General features: G+C 32.1%; 1 protein-coding gene across 1 annotated transcript; it reads right to left on the bottom strand.

Annotated features, from left to right (window-relative positions):
* Positions 1 to 458: 458 nt before the first annotated feature.
* LOC136971490 (sugar transporter SWEET1-like) lies at positions 459 to 6,439 on the bottom strand. The gene is made up of 6 exons (XM_067265950.1): positions 6,254 to 6,439; positions 6,114 to 6,191; positions 5,922 to 6,045; positions 1,072 to 1,233; positions 887 to 1,006; positions 459 to 817 (listed from the first exon to the last, which is right to left on the bottom strand). The coding sequence occupies exons 1-6, from the start codon at positions 6,331 to 6,333 to the stop codon at positions 725 to 727; spliced, it is 657 nt and encodes a 218-aa protein (XP_067122051.1). The 5' UTR covers positions 6,334 to 6,439; the 3' UTR covers positions 459 to 724.
* Positions 6,440 to 17,073: the final 10,634 nt, after the last annotated feature.

Here is a 17,073-nt window from a genome sequence, read left to right as displayed (position 1 = left end):
ATGACTTGAAAGAAAGCTGATGGGGTGTGCATATAATTTTACACTAGAAAATTGAAATTATCTGGTATTTTCATTAGCATATGATCCATATGTCTATATTAAATTGAATTATTTCAGCTAATGTTTCTGTACATAAAAATAATAAATTATTATTTGTTGGCATATAGTTTATTTTTCATGTTAAGGATTTTCATAACCTTAAAAATAATAAATTATTATTTAAGGTTATGAAAATCCTTAACATGAAAAATAAACTATATGCCAACAACACTATTGCATACCCTCTCTCAAGCATCCCAAAAACAAAACATTATCTAGCTCAGCTATTTGAAAGTTTCATTGTTATCAATAATATGTAAATTATAGACTGATTTAATTATCATCAGTAACACAACAGATCAAGTAGACTCAATAAATTCTTGTACTTCCATACGTATCAGTAATTCAGTTACTCTGAATTGTGGCAAAAAAAACTTTAATTCCATTTTTTGATATATTACATATAAAGAAAAGATCACAATATCAAACAGGTGTTCTTTTATCAAAAGTACATGCAAGGGAGAACAATGATTAGAAATATATCATTTTGAGGCACCTATCTTGGTCCATTAAAAATAGTGATAATAAAATATTAGTGTTGCTTTCTTTATTTTGTGTCTGTCTAGTGGAAGACAAGTTATCACAGTTCTTACATTTAACTGTTCCTCAAAGAACTAGGCGTATTTTACATGGTCGACATTTCGTGCTTTCGTGAAGGATAAATAACAAACAGCAATAACTGAAAACCAGATATGATACATCCAAGAAGATTTGGAATCTGTCAAAGTTTAATTATCATTTTAGTCATGTAAGACAGCCAGACATTAACAGAATATACTGAACTTACTTGGATGAAGCTATCATGTAGTAATAGTCCATAAATGAACCACAGTGAGGTTACAAAGAAGGAGAAAAGGATTAGTAAAAATGGCAAACTTTCAACAGTCTTAGTTCTTCGTACTTCCGCCTAAAAATAGAATTCTAATTTTAATTCACTGAAATTTATTTTAAAGTGCGGCATTTAATATTTACCAAAGATGCCAGAGGTGAAGCGCAGAATATTAAACCCGCACAACAAGCAGTCAGTCCGGAGACTAGAGTTGCCGTTTCCCTATCCTCGATGACGGCATTCAAGTAACCATAATAGGCAACCAGAGCAATGCATGTAGAAAATATTTGTCTATTTAATATTACCTGAAAATAGACTTTTCTATAAAGTACTTAAATTTTTATATAAAAATTATTAAGTAAAATGCCTTAATCTTAATAAATATACCAAAAACACTTCTAATTTTATATTCATTATTATATTGAATGCTGAAAAGAGATTGAAAGTTTCATGTCATATATAATTCTTGTCTGTTAATTTTTACTTAATCTCATCTTCTGATTCATCTAATGTATTTAATTACTAACAAGTAAGTTGGAAAAATGAAATTGTAGTTATGTCTTGCAACTGCAAATTTACTAAACTAACAAAATATTAAATTTGATGTGGCATAGTTATAGGTCCAAGACAGACAATAATCATTCCCATCCTCAATATCTTCATCATTCGTCTTAATGTTATTTAGACAGAACTGAATACAATTATTTTATTATTGAATTTTGTAATATATGTTCTAGGTTTAAATGTTTTTTATTTGCAGAGTTATATACACAGGGTAATTCTCTTGTTAGGAAACCCTAATATTCCTCAGTAACTTTTATATTGCTTTTATGGCTTTTTATAGAGCCATTTTCAACATTGCTTTAGGAAGATCTTGCATTTACCTTACATCTTGCAAAACATGTAAATTTTTATAGGAAACCATAAAATAATAAAAAGTGTAATTGAGGAATGTTTGGATTTCAAGACACTCACCCTCTATATATATGTGTATGAGGGTCATTTAATAAAAATCAGTCTATAACCTATCTCAGACACTAAGAGATTTTTACAAGAAGCAAGCAGAGCAATTATTTATTGTGACATCATCACAATGCTGGGATGCAATTTTTAATCATATTTTTAATTAATTTAATTTATGCTTTCCATCTCAAATTAGTACTGTAGTGTCTTGCCCCTGTACATCATACTTTTCTGTTAGCAATGGAGTTGTGCTGGTCATTAACTTCCTTCAGGGGAAATTTTTTAATTGAAATAATGTAATTTCCAGTTTGCATTGGAGGTTCATATATAGTTAATTGGGGTCTCCTACCCCTAAGGTTTCCCTATCCGGTCTTATCTTTCATTTATCTAACTCTATTCTTGAGATTAAGGAAGGAAAGACAGAAAGATGACAGTGGGAATTTATAGGTCTACAATTTTTTCAAATTGCAGCCCAAAAACAAATATGTAAACTAAATTGTATTACAGAATTTTTAAAACAAATTCAAAACGGAACCATGCAATAATAATGTCATCAATTGATGCATTTTATGAGAAGCATCTGAATTTTGTGATAATGTCATCTCATTGGAGCAGTGAAGCTACATAATAAATGTTTAACAGCAGTTTTTAACTCCAAATGAGTATCATCAGGAACTAGAAGCTGAAGACTAATGCTCTCCCATATCAAATCATTGCACTGTGTTCAAAGTACTCTGAGTGGAAGATATGAAACAGCAGACAAACATAAAAGTTATCCACTAACAAAAATGAACAATTTGTCAATTGCAGCCATTGTGCATTACATTGCAATTGATTAGCAACAAAACTCGGTTAAGATTCATCTCTACTGCTAAATTAACTAAATCTACCGTTTGCTCTCAATGGGTACTTCATGTCTTAATGATGTGTAGGAATGGAAACTTGCCACAATCATCTGGAATGTTACAATAATGAAGGAGATGATTTTCTGCACCAAACTGTTATGGGGATGAAACCTAGTCATGTGCTTACAAACCAGAATTGAAATGGCAATCCAAAGAATGGAGTCATCCCCATCACCAATACAAACAGAAGTTTGACAAAATCCTTCACATGTGATACATTACTAAGCAGCAGTCTTTTATGATCATAAGCAACAATGGCCAAAACTTTCTCAAGAGCTTTCCATCAATGCAGCTTATTACTGTTCATTCCTACAGAATCATCTCCATCTAAGTAGTTTTAAAAAAGCATCCTCATGTGTATCCACATAACAATGCACAATCATGCATCAACTTCACATATTGCTGAACCTGTACAATTGTGCAAACATAAATGGGGTTGGGGATCTTGGAGTATCCTTCCTATTCACAGGACCTCATTTCAAATATGACATGATTGCAAAATCAGAGGTTTGCTACAGAGAAGATATGTTAAACAGAGCACAGCCAAATCACCATATCAACCAGAAAATCGACTCAAGGAATTATGGCGATATCATTTTGCTGGAGAAAATGTGGAATACATGGGAGAGTATTTTGAAGGATTTTATATATATATAAGGTAAGTTGTCATTTTATCATGTCATAATCCAAAAACAAAAAGTTTGGCTTAATTTTCTCATTTTCTTTCACGATCTTTACAGCTTTCTCATTTCCAGCCGAGTGTCTATGCATCACCAACTTCACATCGCCACCATGACAAGTCTAGTGTAGCTACAGTTTACAAACTGTAGACACAGATTTGACAATGTAGTGATCATTAAACTCTCGTTTTCAACTTCAGAAATCTCTCATGTTTTTGGAGAAAATATGTAGTTTCCATGACTTATCAAATGGCTCTCGTATATATACGATTAAATACAAAAATGCCAGATTAACCTTATTATTCACCAATGACTTCTTTCTTCAATTTATTGTTTATTATTATTAATAATAATAAAAGCAATCAAAAAGTCTGGCAAGAATTCATATTGAATAAAATTTTTACCTTCTTAAAGTAAATAAGGTATATTTTAGCATCTTATCAACTCCAGAACATTACATTATAGTTGAAAATTAAAATGTAGGTAGAGATAAAAACAAATATTTTCAAAATTGGTACAATATTAAAACAAACGGGATACTGATTGGATCTTATTACATGTAAAATTACACAATAATTTATATATTTGAAAAAGAATAAACTATTTTTTAAGGCAATTATTAAAAGCAATCTAAAATTATTGATTTTCTAAGAACCTATGTAATTCTGCTTATTATTCAGAATACATGCAATAAAAATTTATTATAATATAAAGCAGGAACTCAGCAGTTATATAATTCTCAAAATAACATTCAGCTTTTATATACTTTATTATAAAATTAAACTTATAAAAAATCACTTTTATCAAATTTTCACTAAAATAAAATGAATTATCACATCAAGAATTTGTAATTTAATATGAGAACATAAATAAAAAATGATTTGAAAATATATATATTTTAATCTGTAACTCTACTTAGTGTGATGAAATTAAAATATATCAAAGAGTCAGAAAATTTTATATTTTAAGAAACATGAATATCTAACACACTGAATAATAAAATTTCATAATATAATTGGTATATTCTCTTAGCACTTAATTACACAGTGGAGAAAAAACTTAAATTCTATTAATTTATTCATTTTTTTTCTATAAAATTCTTTGAAAAATCAATAATACGTAGCCTTTCTCAAATCGAAAATGTTTTGTGTGTTTAATATAAAATTCAATATAAAAACAATAAGAAAAGTATATTTTTGTTATTAGCTTAATCTGATATATACTTTAAGGTATTTATTATGTTTATTAGAACTACTTTCTTTAATAAATCTATTCAAATTTTAAGCAAGTTTTGTTTCCTAGTTACATTAAAAATTTTTACTCATCGGTGTCTTCTGATATTTTAATAAAATTCTTTAACAATCATTGATATATGATTAAATTTTATCTAGTCGCTTTATTTTACTTGTTTACTTTCTGTTTTACTTAGTGAAAAGCAGAATCGCTACTATTCTACTTGAAAGCCGCACCAATTCTAGCATCGTCAGTTTTTTGTTGCTTTGTAGATGAAATATGTAAATGTAAATCTAGAGATCATTTAGCATAATAATTTGAAAATATTTATTCTCCTGAGAGAATTTTTTTCGTGTGTGTTTAAAAATCAATAATAATCAATAAACAAAGTCAATAAATTTTGGTAAAAAATTTGATTTTTACTGAAACTTATTGATTTGTCAAACAAATTGACAAAAACTTAAATTATTAATACAAAAAAAATACAATATTCACAACATTCTTTCTAATTGCTTTTTATATAAATTTTAATAAAAGTTAATTTACATATATTTAATATGACAAAACTTGTCAAATATGCTTCGATTGTCACTGTCTATTAGAGGATAATAGAGACAAACCGAAGATGATAAAATGCCTTTATTTAAAATTATTTTCTTAAGTTAATCCTCCTTTATAGAACTTTAGGCAAAAACAATTACACTAATGCAGATTCCACGTATCTATAGCTAGTGTGACAGTTATGATATCCAAGACTATTACTATAAACCTTTTGTAAGTATTGTTTATACTTTGTTTAAAAATGTCACCTAAATAGTACTAAATTAATTTGTAAATTATTTTAGAACAGAAGAGGGCTTAAAGTAAATGAAGCCAAAATGCATGGATAATTTATAAAGAAAATAATTTTAAATAAAGGCATTTTATCATCTTCGGTTTGTCTCTATTATCCTCGAATAGACAGTGACAATCGAAGCATATTTGACAAGTTTTGTCATATTAAATATACGTAAATTAACTTTTATAACATTTAGTAACCACTGTATAGATACTGTATCATTAATTTTCATCTTTTCGATTAAAAGATACATATATACAAATTAGTTTACCAATGACATGTGGACGGGTTTTAACAGAAGGCTAAACAAACAGCAATTGATACTTTAAAATTGATTAATGTAACAAAGTTGTCGGAAGATGAATTGAACTTACCCTAACTGGTGTAAAAATATAATAGCAAAATACGTAACAGAGTTGAAGTATGACACCAATGCTATTGACCATGATTATCACAGCATCGTGAACGAACAAACCGTACTGCAACCAAAGGGATGCGCTGGAAAGGGCAACGAATCGTTACTGGCAAATATCACATTGGCAATTCTTACAAATGCAAAAGTTTACCTGACCAGACCGGCAATGAATGGGAAGAAAGCTATATCTGTACTGGAACCTTGTCTCCAGATTTTTACACAGATCTGCCTGGGAACATAAGCAAGATATGAATATAATCGACAAGACTACATATATTTAAAGCTACTTACACGCCCGTCAGGAACATTATTATGGTAAAAACCGTGGCCAGATGGCCCACCATAACCTGAAAATTTGTAAATTCTTCCATTTTAAAAATGATTATTTACATCAGTTTCATACACGTCATGTTATAAGGCAAGACGAGTATAAAGATCGCACGCACGGGAATCGCCGAAACCTCCGATAGGCGGCGCAGGCGTATCTGCGAATTAACGACATTAGTCGCTATGGTCAAAAACAATTTTAAAAAATTTTTTATGATATTGAAGATTCGACGCTTAATAATATTTTTAATTGTATACATTTATTCATTTGTCTGAATAAAATGTTTTTAAACATTTACTTATTAGAAAACCCTAATAACAATTTCTTATGTCAGCCGATTTCAAAATCGTTATTCATGTTCCTTTCTGAATAATGATTACGTGACCCTCTCAAATACGAGAATCAGATACCGGTATTTGTTTTTAATTGCGGACTTGTGAACAGAATGATAAAAATAAAATGTAATAAATCTGTATATTTGCTGCTTGGTAAAACGTCCTTTGAATAACAATATCCATTTGAAACGGGCGCAAATTTAAAGAACTATGAGACGTGACTTTCACAGTTAACACAGATTGTCCCCAAGGTCCTAGATCATATAAACTTTGAATTGTCCTGTCCAAAATGTTGATCGCGAAATCTTAGCATTAGCCAGACCGCGATTACTAGAATATAAAGTGGGAAAAGTGTCTAGAGACAAACTTTCCCACTTGGGCGCACTGCCAGCAAGTTAGGCTTAGAGAGCCTAAAATGAAAGAGTGACCATTGGCAGTTTGTGATCACGTGACTTTAAGCTGCCATTCTTCCAAACGACGTGTTAGCGAGATTGCAACGAAGCTTCGTGGGTAAATTCTATCTGCAAACAAATTAAAATTAATGAAAGGTTAGTGATATTAAAAATATATAGACAAATGACGATATACTGTTTATTTGTATTAATCTTAAGTTTTTGAGTTTTATGCTAGTTGTTACATACTGATACTTCGTAGTTATGTAAGAAGTTATCTGATGATTTTCTCACAATGAAGTGTAATATAAATGACACAAGGCTTTCTTTACGTCTGTTTAATTCTGTTTATCCATTTGCCGAGACGCGTTTCGAGTGTTTGCCGATCTTCTGTCGGCAACAAACAATCAAAAAATGTAATGATTTACAACGTAACATTTAAAATAACAGTTGCTTAACAAAGAACGTACTGTACCTTTTCCCATTAAGGTGCTATACATTTCGTTTTTCGAAAAGTATAATAGTATGGCCTTCGCTAAGATACATATAAAAACTTGGGTTCTTAAACGGCACTTAGTTCCAATTTTTCAGTTCAAAGTTTGTAGCCGACAGAAATATGGGCAAAGACCCGAAACGCGTCTCGGCAAATGGAAAAACAGAATTAAACAGATGTAAAGAAAGCCTTGTGTCATTATATTACACTCCATTGTGAGAAATAATCAAATAAGATTGACACGGTTTCATATAAAGAAAGAAAAATGAGTTATTGTTTAGTTTAACTTATTTTACACTTTAATAACTCTTAGAATATGACTGGATGTGCTACTTTCGGCTGCACAAATCGCAGCCAGAAAGCATTTTTGATGAAAGTTTTTCCGAAAGATCCTGCATGTCGTAAACTTTGGGGAAAAAAAGTGAAAGAAAACTGGAAAGCTACCGACTGTAACTATTTATATGTGAGGTAAGTGAAATATTAATAATCATCTATGTATTTAAAATTTTTATTTTATATTCGGATGATATATTCATTCATAAAACAGTCCAAATTGCTTAAAATTTAAATATAAAAAAATCAGTGTACATAAATTAATATGAGTATTGATATAGTTTAATATTTATAATGTGTGATATACAATATCTGCTATGAGTCCTTAATTATATAACTCTATTTAAGAAAAAGTATTGTAAATTACAGTATATTTGTAATTTAGAATATCTACTATATAAAGCTGAAAAAATAGGCAGACTTTCTTTGTCTCGGTATGCCAAAAACGGCCACTAGGGGCGCCCCTAGCTATTATTTAAATTAACAATATAAATTATTTTATAATTTTACAGTATAACATTCCGTATATTATTATTTTTATTTGTAATTTACTACGTCCCGATGCCTGCATCGGGCCTTTCGACTTGTAAAATATACTGTATAAAGTAGAATTTGATATTGAAATAATTGATTAATAATAAATTATTATTTTAGTTTAATAAATAACAACAATAATACGTATATAAGTGTTGTGTATGGTGCAGGAATTAAGTTGTTTTATAAATACACCTCACGGTAGAATACATTTAATATTCTATAAACATATATATATATATATATTATTTATTTAATTGCATGGAACTTATGAAATAATTATTCAATTACAAACCGTAAGTAACATATATAAGTAAAAATTATCTTATAAGTAAAGCATATATAAGTTGTTAGTATATATAATTTATACAGGTTAATATTATGATATCGTAGCAATTATTTTTTAGTAGTAATTTATGTATATTACTGATATGAGATTCTTTACTTATATAAGTAAAAATTATTTTATAACAATGTTACTTATGTTGTAATTGCGTAATTATAAGTTTCATGCAATTAAATAAGTAATAACATAGCACATTTTAATTTAAACAATTTTTCTTAATTTATGAACCAGCAACAGATCTTTGGAGAATGTTATTTTGATGAAGAAACAAAACTGTAAGGATTTAATTTAAATTAAAATTCATTTTAAAGAATGTCACAACATTAAAAGAAAAATGATAAATCGTTTTATAACATTTTAACTGGAACTTTTAGGTTTAAAAAAGAAAATAATGTAAAGTACAGTTTAAAAAATGCTCTTTCGAGTAAAAGTGTAACAATGAGTATATTATCTAAAAATGTGAAATAATACCATTTTTCCACAATACAATTTGTTTTTTTAATAATTACTGTAATGATATAACTATATACTGCAGATATTTTATACATTTTTGAAGTTTATAAAATGAAATCAAATTTTTATTTGTTCGAAACTTATCATTTATATTTCTACACAAATAAAAATTATATAAAAGGTAATGAATTAAATGAAACAATAATGTCTTTTATAATTTAAAAAATAAATGTTATTAGTTTATCTGGTAAATAGGCGGGACGACGTCATACTTTTGTTCTCAAAGACGTTTCGTATCATTTCGATACGTTTATCTATATATAAATGAGAATGTTTGTTTGTTCCTTCCTATACACTCCTAGGCCGTTTGACCAATTTTTACGAAACTCGGTAGTTACGTTCAAATACTTCTTACTTAGATAACGTCGTACATCCAACCCCAAAATATCTATTGGATTTCTGTAAATCAATTAATGTCTATTTACATTCGATTTTCTGAGTTACACGTAGCGCCATCTATTGGCAAAAATGTTAAGAAAATAATTAACTGAATATAATTCTTACAAAAAAGGGTATAATTTAAAAATATATATATTATATTCACTGAATTTACTGCGACAGGTAGCACCTAACACTTGCCTGCGTGGATTGCAGTAGTGTTTTGCCCCTGTACATCATACTTTTGCTGTTAGCAGTAGTGGTGCCGGTTATGTATCCAACTCCAATCTGGGGAAAATTTTTGTATTGAAGTAACGTGACTCGCGGTACAAATTGGGAGTTCATATATTGGTAATCTGGTCTTTTTCTCTTTCGATTTCCACGTCTGGTCTCAACTTTCATCTATCTAATTTCGTTCTGGGGATTAAGGGAGAACAGAGACGGACAGACGACTGGGAATTTATAGCTTTACAGTTTTTTTCAAATTGCAGCACAATAAGTATACTCCAGTAACCAAGTGGATAAAACCATCGAACACCGTTAGTCGGTCGTGGGTTCGCGCATGGCCAATGGACTAGCCAAGTGGAGTTTTCTGGGTTTTCTTCGCGTTAGTAACACTTCAGTTGGAGCTAACTTTACATAAACGTCTTTCCGGGATGCATCCTCCTCGGCAGATAGCTTACGTGCTGCGTTGCCGTGACCAAATAAACCAAACTAATTCTAACGAGCGATTATTTATTGTGACATCATCATAATGCAACTTTTAACTCACAATGTTCTCAATTCTTTTAGTGGTGGTCTTGCCCCCGTATGTCATACTTTTTTCTGTTAGCAATAAAGTCGTATCGGGCATATATCTAACTCCGTTTGGGGAAATGTTTGAATCAAAATAACATTACTTTCGTTCTAAACCGGAAGTTCGAATATAGTTAATCTGGGCCTCCTGTCCTAAGCTTTCCATGTCTTAACTTTCATCTACGTAACTTCTTTCTCGAAATTAAGGAAGGACAGATAGATAAAGGAAGAAAATAATGCTTTCAAATAGGAAAATTACATAATCTAACGTTACCGGCTCCGTTTTTTTTCCGAAATTTGATTTGTTGGCAGATTACCGTTTGATATTCGGCTGTGAATGGTACAGTTTCTTAGAGTTAACATTAGAAAATGTTATGATATTTGAAAAATTTAAGATATACTTTCAATTCCTGTCTACTTGACCATTGAATTTGTAGCATTTCGTACCATCCGAGTATCGCGATAAACGTCACATTGGTAGGCTGAAATAACGAAACTCTTTATATGGTTTTCGTTTTAATGTTTGTTATATTATAGTATTTGATTTATATAACTATAAAGGTTATCTTATGCAAGGGTTTATCACACTGAGTGATCAATCTAACACATTTTAAAAATTCTTTATTCATCTATTGTACACAATTTAAAGAATTTTTAAAATGTGTTAGAGTTGGCACTCGATGTGATAAATCCTTACGTGATATAACCTTTGTAAATATAAATCAAATACTATAATATAATAAAGGGTCAGAAGTACGAAATAACCCTAACGTTTGTTTTTATTTTTTGCCCGGGCAACGTCGAACGTACTGCTAGTTTAACCTATTTTTAGAACATAACATAAATCAACTTTAATTATTAACATTCAGGATATTAGAAAAATGGCTCGTCATTCATCACGTCGGGTAAATGTTCATATACAAATTTCAAAAATTATTAACCTTGAGTCAAGCGCGCCAGGGCACTCTCGCGGAGTTGGGCGCGTAGGGGTAGTTTTGTTAGCCAGTTTCAAAAACCAATTTTGTAAAAATCAGTTTTTTTTCGTGGTTTTCTGATGAAAGGTGTTTATGGGAATGTGTTTTTGAAGTCTTAATCAACAAAACTACTCAAAATATATCATTTTTATTTATTTATAACGAAAACAAAAAGTATTACGTTTTAGGAATTTTTCAGGAAAAAATCGTCAACTTTAGAAGCGTTTTTTTACAAACTGTAAACAAATCTGTTGCTATCTAAGCTCTGATTCGCTTTCTTGTATGTCTCTTTTAACTGTTTCAACCAATAAATATTTAGTTACCATCCCGGGCCATAAATATTTCAGTATTTCCAAAAATACACCATCTAAAATTCTACAGCAACTAGAGGAAAAAAGGCAGATTATTGGCAGATAACATCGATAGTAAACTTCTTTTACACTGTAATTGGTTAATTTCTTTGTCTGTTATTAGATCCACCTATAAAAACAATTGCCGGAAAAATTCCAAAGAAATGCCACGCCCCCGCAGACTACCGCTTCGAATTATGTAAACAATCGCTATAAAATCGCGTTTTAATCGTTTTTTTTCACTTATAGTTTGCTGATGAAAAAATGTTTGACAGTAGTTAGACGAATAAACATGTTTTCTAAACTGTTTAGCAATAAATATTCTCGGGAAACTCCACCTTTCAAACTTTCAATGCTAAGTCTATGGGAGACCTTTTTGCCGTTAATTGGCTTTGAAAATCCTGTTTATACGCCTTCTATGCTCTAATTGGTCATTTCTATCATGATTGACCCGATATCAAGCAATGAGCGTTCTTTCAGAACCCCTAACTCGGTTTCACCCCCTCGGTTAGTCGCGCTAATTAAACTTTCTCCGTTAGATGCGCGGGGTACCACGGTTACCCCCTGAACTTCGGTGTGGCTTCCTGTAAAAATTTTTTTCGCATAAATTTGAAATTTTTCAGTGCCATCTTTAGTGCTTTGAAGGAAGGTACTGAGGACATTATTTTTCAGCATTTAATAGATTAAAAAATACACGCATTTAAAAATGGCTGGGGTACACCTGTACCCCGTGCGCCTAATGCAGGGTTTTAAATAGTATATTAAATAAACAAATAACAGTAAAAATTAATTCAAAAAATCAAAAACGACATTTTATTTTTTTCTGTTCGAATTTTCATTTAAATAAAGTACTAGATTATTTTCATTTTTCCAACTAAGTATATTATGTAGCTGCGGCTAAATAAGCAGTTTGGAAGACATGGCGACAGCTACCCCACACTCATTATAAGCTCTCTAGGCCTAAGTAGAGTACCTAGATATCAGAGTAGCGACACACGAGTCATCGCCGCCATGTTCTGTTGACTGTCATCACGTGGTCTATGGGTTTACATTAAGAAATGACGATTTTTTTTTTAGTTTAATAAAGCATTTTTACGAATAAAATGCTTTATTAAACTAAAAAAATCGTCATTTATCTACTCTGATATCTAGGTACTCTAGGCCTAAGTTGTTGATAGCGCCGCCCTGGTGGCAGAGCTTGTTCCTAGATAGGTTTTCCGTTTGCAGTTCTCATCCATTATTTTTTGATCATATGCAGGAACTTTAAATAATCTAACATTCAAAGATTTACTTTTACAATTTGGTGCCACACACTAATCCATTTTTTCACTTTTTGAGCACTTAAATATAGCCGACTCACACAGGACCTCGTGTAGAGTATAATTTCCAAACTGACCGTTGCCACAAAGGAATACGTGATCGCGTCAGGACCTATTTATATAGACCTTGCTCCAAATTAGTCCCAAATACTGTCGCTATGTTTTGTCTTTGTTGATTAATCTTTTTATGTAGTAAATTTTTATTTTTATTTTTAACGATCTAGCAAACGCAAGCAAATGAAAATATCAGATTTTATGAAAAAGGTAGAGAAAAATCAAAATGTTGCCGATACTCCAGATTAAGGTCAAACAGGAAAGCTCAGATGACATTTTGCCAAAAAGAAAACGTCCTCGGTTAGCAGTTAGCATGAAGAAAAAAATCATAATAATGTGCAATACTTTTGTGTTTTTTTTTTTTTTTTTTGTAACTCTTTCCGCCCAGTGGGCACTAAGAGGGCCTCTTATAGCAAGCCCATTATGGGTTCGGCCAGGCCCACAATGGGGCGGCCGGGTGGTGAGGGACGGGGACCGACATATCCGGACGGACCACCCCCCCGAAAAATTCCTGGGGATTTTTCGACCCGTCCGGATTCGATCCCGGATCCCCCAGGGCGGCAGGCTGCTAACCTTGACCGCTCGGCCATCCTTTTGTGATTATAAAGCAATCAGTAATTAACTAACAAACATTTCTCTTAATCACGAAAAGAGAATAGTATACTTTTGCTAACTTTGAAACCTAACCCTAGGTTTTGTATTAATTCTCGTATAGCACGGATTGGCCTAACACGGCACTTTTTCGGAATCTAAGTACCGTGATATACATTAATATTACATATGTTTATATGTTACTGTATGTTAATACAAACATTCACAATTATTAGCTCGTGTCGCATGGAGGAAAGTTAAATGACAGAATAGATCGCTCCCAGTAATCACGTAGTTTAAAAATGTACAAATGCAATTTAGTACCATCACAAACCGAATTCGTTCACAAGTACGCGGTATGAAATCTGTTAAGCCTACAATATGGTAATGCGGCTGATCCAGTAAGAAGTTAGCTTTTAAATACGTACGATGTTAAGCTGCAAAATTATTATTGGGATTGGTCGAATTCAAAGGCATTTGATTTGTTTTTGCCTATGAAGACACCAAACGGGCAGTCAGCCGAGAATAGTTTACAAAACTTCGGTAGGAACTGCGGTCAGGTGACCATCATGAGAATTTTATTGAACCGGCCAGGAGGCTGCATCATAAAATGCAAGGGAGAGAAGGGCTGACATCCTCGTGCTTACATGTCTGAAATACGAGTTCTGGAGAGATTCGCCCAGAGTTGCCTTGTGGTTCATAGAGAAAGAAGTGGACCGCAGCTTCTGAGGACCCAGAATGAATCCCATCGCAAGTAAGCGAAATTATTAATAGAATTTGTAATTATCAATAGAAGCAGCGGTTGACAATGCTGGAAGATATGAACGGATGAAAAAATGAAGCAGAGGCGATGTGAAAAAAGATGACAACGGCAGCAAATAGTAGAAAGGAAGGATATGCGAACGCGGCAACGTAAATAACGGGTTCGAGCTGTTTAAGTTTTGCTGCAAAACGTTTCCTCGCACAGCCATGAGAAAACGGGCGTCAATTTCTGAGATGACGTCACGTGCCCGAAAGTGATGTCACAAAAAATTTGGCGGCGAATATCTCACGAACGATCATGCCAGCCAATCCTTAGAGACAACATTAATGCTTGGCAGGGTCAGGGTCAGCGGATCAGGAGGATGCCAAAGAACTCGCTGGTTGGACACAATCATGATTTACACAAATATGCAAAGAAAAAAACTAGTGACCGGAAGCAGGCTTCGATTGAGCGGTTAATTCATCATCAAGGGCTCATTTAGAGCTAAAATTTTACCAGGAAATCTGCGATTGCCATTACGAAATACAGGCTTTGAAAAATGAAATAAAGATAAATCGCATCCTTTCTTCTTTCAATGATGGACGAGGACAGTTTAGCTAAATAAATGATTATCCTTTGAAATAAAAGACGTCTGGCAACCTACCTCAACTGACAACAGAAATGAAATAATACATTTCGACTTTGAGGGGAAACCCCGACTTCGTTTCGTTCATAATAAATTATTTTGTTTAGTTCAGGGTGAATTCTTCAACATACCCTACCGTAAATCAAAACTCAAAAACATCTCACCATTTTCAATCTGTCTCCCTGGAGAAAGCAATTAGCCACGTGATTAGTGTTGCCACCTTTTCAAAATTACTGACTCGGACGGAAGGTCAGGTTTGTTTGAACAGAAGTCCCTGACGCATGCAATGTTATTTTACCATGCGAAGAATAACGTGCACGCCGGTTCTAAACCAGTTAGGGACTTGTGTAGTAGGAGCATCTTAAATTAAGAAATGAAATAACTTGAAATGAAGCAAAACAAGGGGGTTGCGACGTATACTCGGCATAAGATGGCGAATTAACTTTCGGTGAGTGTGTGAAGTCTTTCGCTGTTAAAATAAAATAAATTTATAAAAATATTTGCTAGTACTTTGTTTCATCATAATTTTACAATTTCTACGAAATTCCGGACAAAATTAATAGTTAACTCGGACAATGAATTTAAAACGGGTCTGTCCGGGTGAAAACCGGACGGGTGGCAACATACACGTGATCATTAAAACAAGAACGACGCCAGCCAATGGGTAAGGGGGGCAAGATGATGTAAATTGATAGAGGATATGAATTGTATGTAGGTAAAATAAAAACGATTCATAAAGTTTTAATCATTTACTATGTACCGGAAAAGAAATAACTCAAATAAAACATTTTCTTTAACTTACAAGAAGCCTAAGAAGATTATTTTAATTAAAACTTAGCATTTAAATAACTTTTTCGAATTTCTAGGAGAGGGCAGCTGCCCCTCTGCCCCTCCCCCTGGTGACGCCCTTGTCATTAAACATATGGAATAGCTAAGAATCTCAGAAAATTCAAAAGTACCATCTTATTCGTCGATAACTTAACTTTAAACAATTTGTAATATTTAGAATTACTGACGGCAAGGAAAGCAAGCAAATCACGAATATACGGTATGTAAATGAGTTAGGTGGCGGTTGTGACGTCACTACATCGGTAAATTATCTATAGAGAGGTTTCAAGGTCGCATGTCACGTGATAAAACACACGTTTGCTCCGCCCATTCGCCATTTTTGTGGTAGTTTTCGCTCGCTTAGCTTGCACGTGGTCTGTTATTCGACGTCGTTTTTTAGTTTAAACGTACAAAAATACTGCAGTTCTATTATCATGGATTAAGTTAAAAAAGATTCTTTTCTTGTGGGCTATTCTAGCGGTCTAACAGGACGAGATGCAGCTCTGTACGAAGAGAAAATTTCGTTATTTCAAGGCAATCCATACGAAGCCAGTTTATCAGACTTCGTCGTAGATCAAAAGTTGTGGCCGAAAGTAAAATTTGGTGACATTATAAACTATTTGGTTTTGACAACAAATTTCTACACCCTGTCACAAATGAAAGCTTATAAATCTTTAGAGGCCCATAACTATTTAACAAGTGGCTGGGTTTCTCCTGATATAAAAGTAAAAGTAATGAATAACAGCGAAGTAATATTGCCTGGAAAGATATGTTTTCTTTTGTTTGTTTAAACTCGTGTTTTTACGTATTTCTTAACTAAGAATTTTTGTCTGAAAGTAAAAGTCTAATTAAAAACAGCTGTGGAAATTTTTTAATTCAAATTGTTCAGTACCTTTATTTTCTAGTTGAAACTAGCATATAATAAGCCTACTTGCTTTTAGTTTTAACGTGTAATGTTTATAAGTTTGCACTAGCTAAATCCTGAAATTACATTAGTTATTCGTTTATAAATGCACTATACCTAACTAAATTAATATAAGCAAATCAGTAAACTCTTTTAGGTTTTAAAATATAACTTAGTGTTTATTAACGTAAATATTGAAATGAAATGTTTCTGACAAACTCTTGTATTGATATTCACTTTATTCGTAACGAAATTT

Source organism: Centruroides vittatus, unplaced genomic scaffold (genome assembly GCF_030686945.1).
Source record: "Centruroides vittatus isolate TY-2023 unplaced genomic scaffold, ASM3068694v2 contig_2568, whole genome shotgun sequence".
NCBI classification, from domain to species: Eukaryota; Metazoa; Arthropoda; class Arachnida; order Scorpiones; family Buthidae; genus Centruroides; species Centruroides vittatus.
This window is presented reverse-complemented; position numbering and strand designations above follow the sequence as displayed.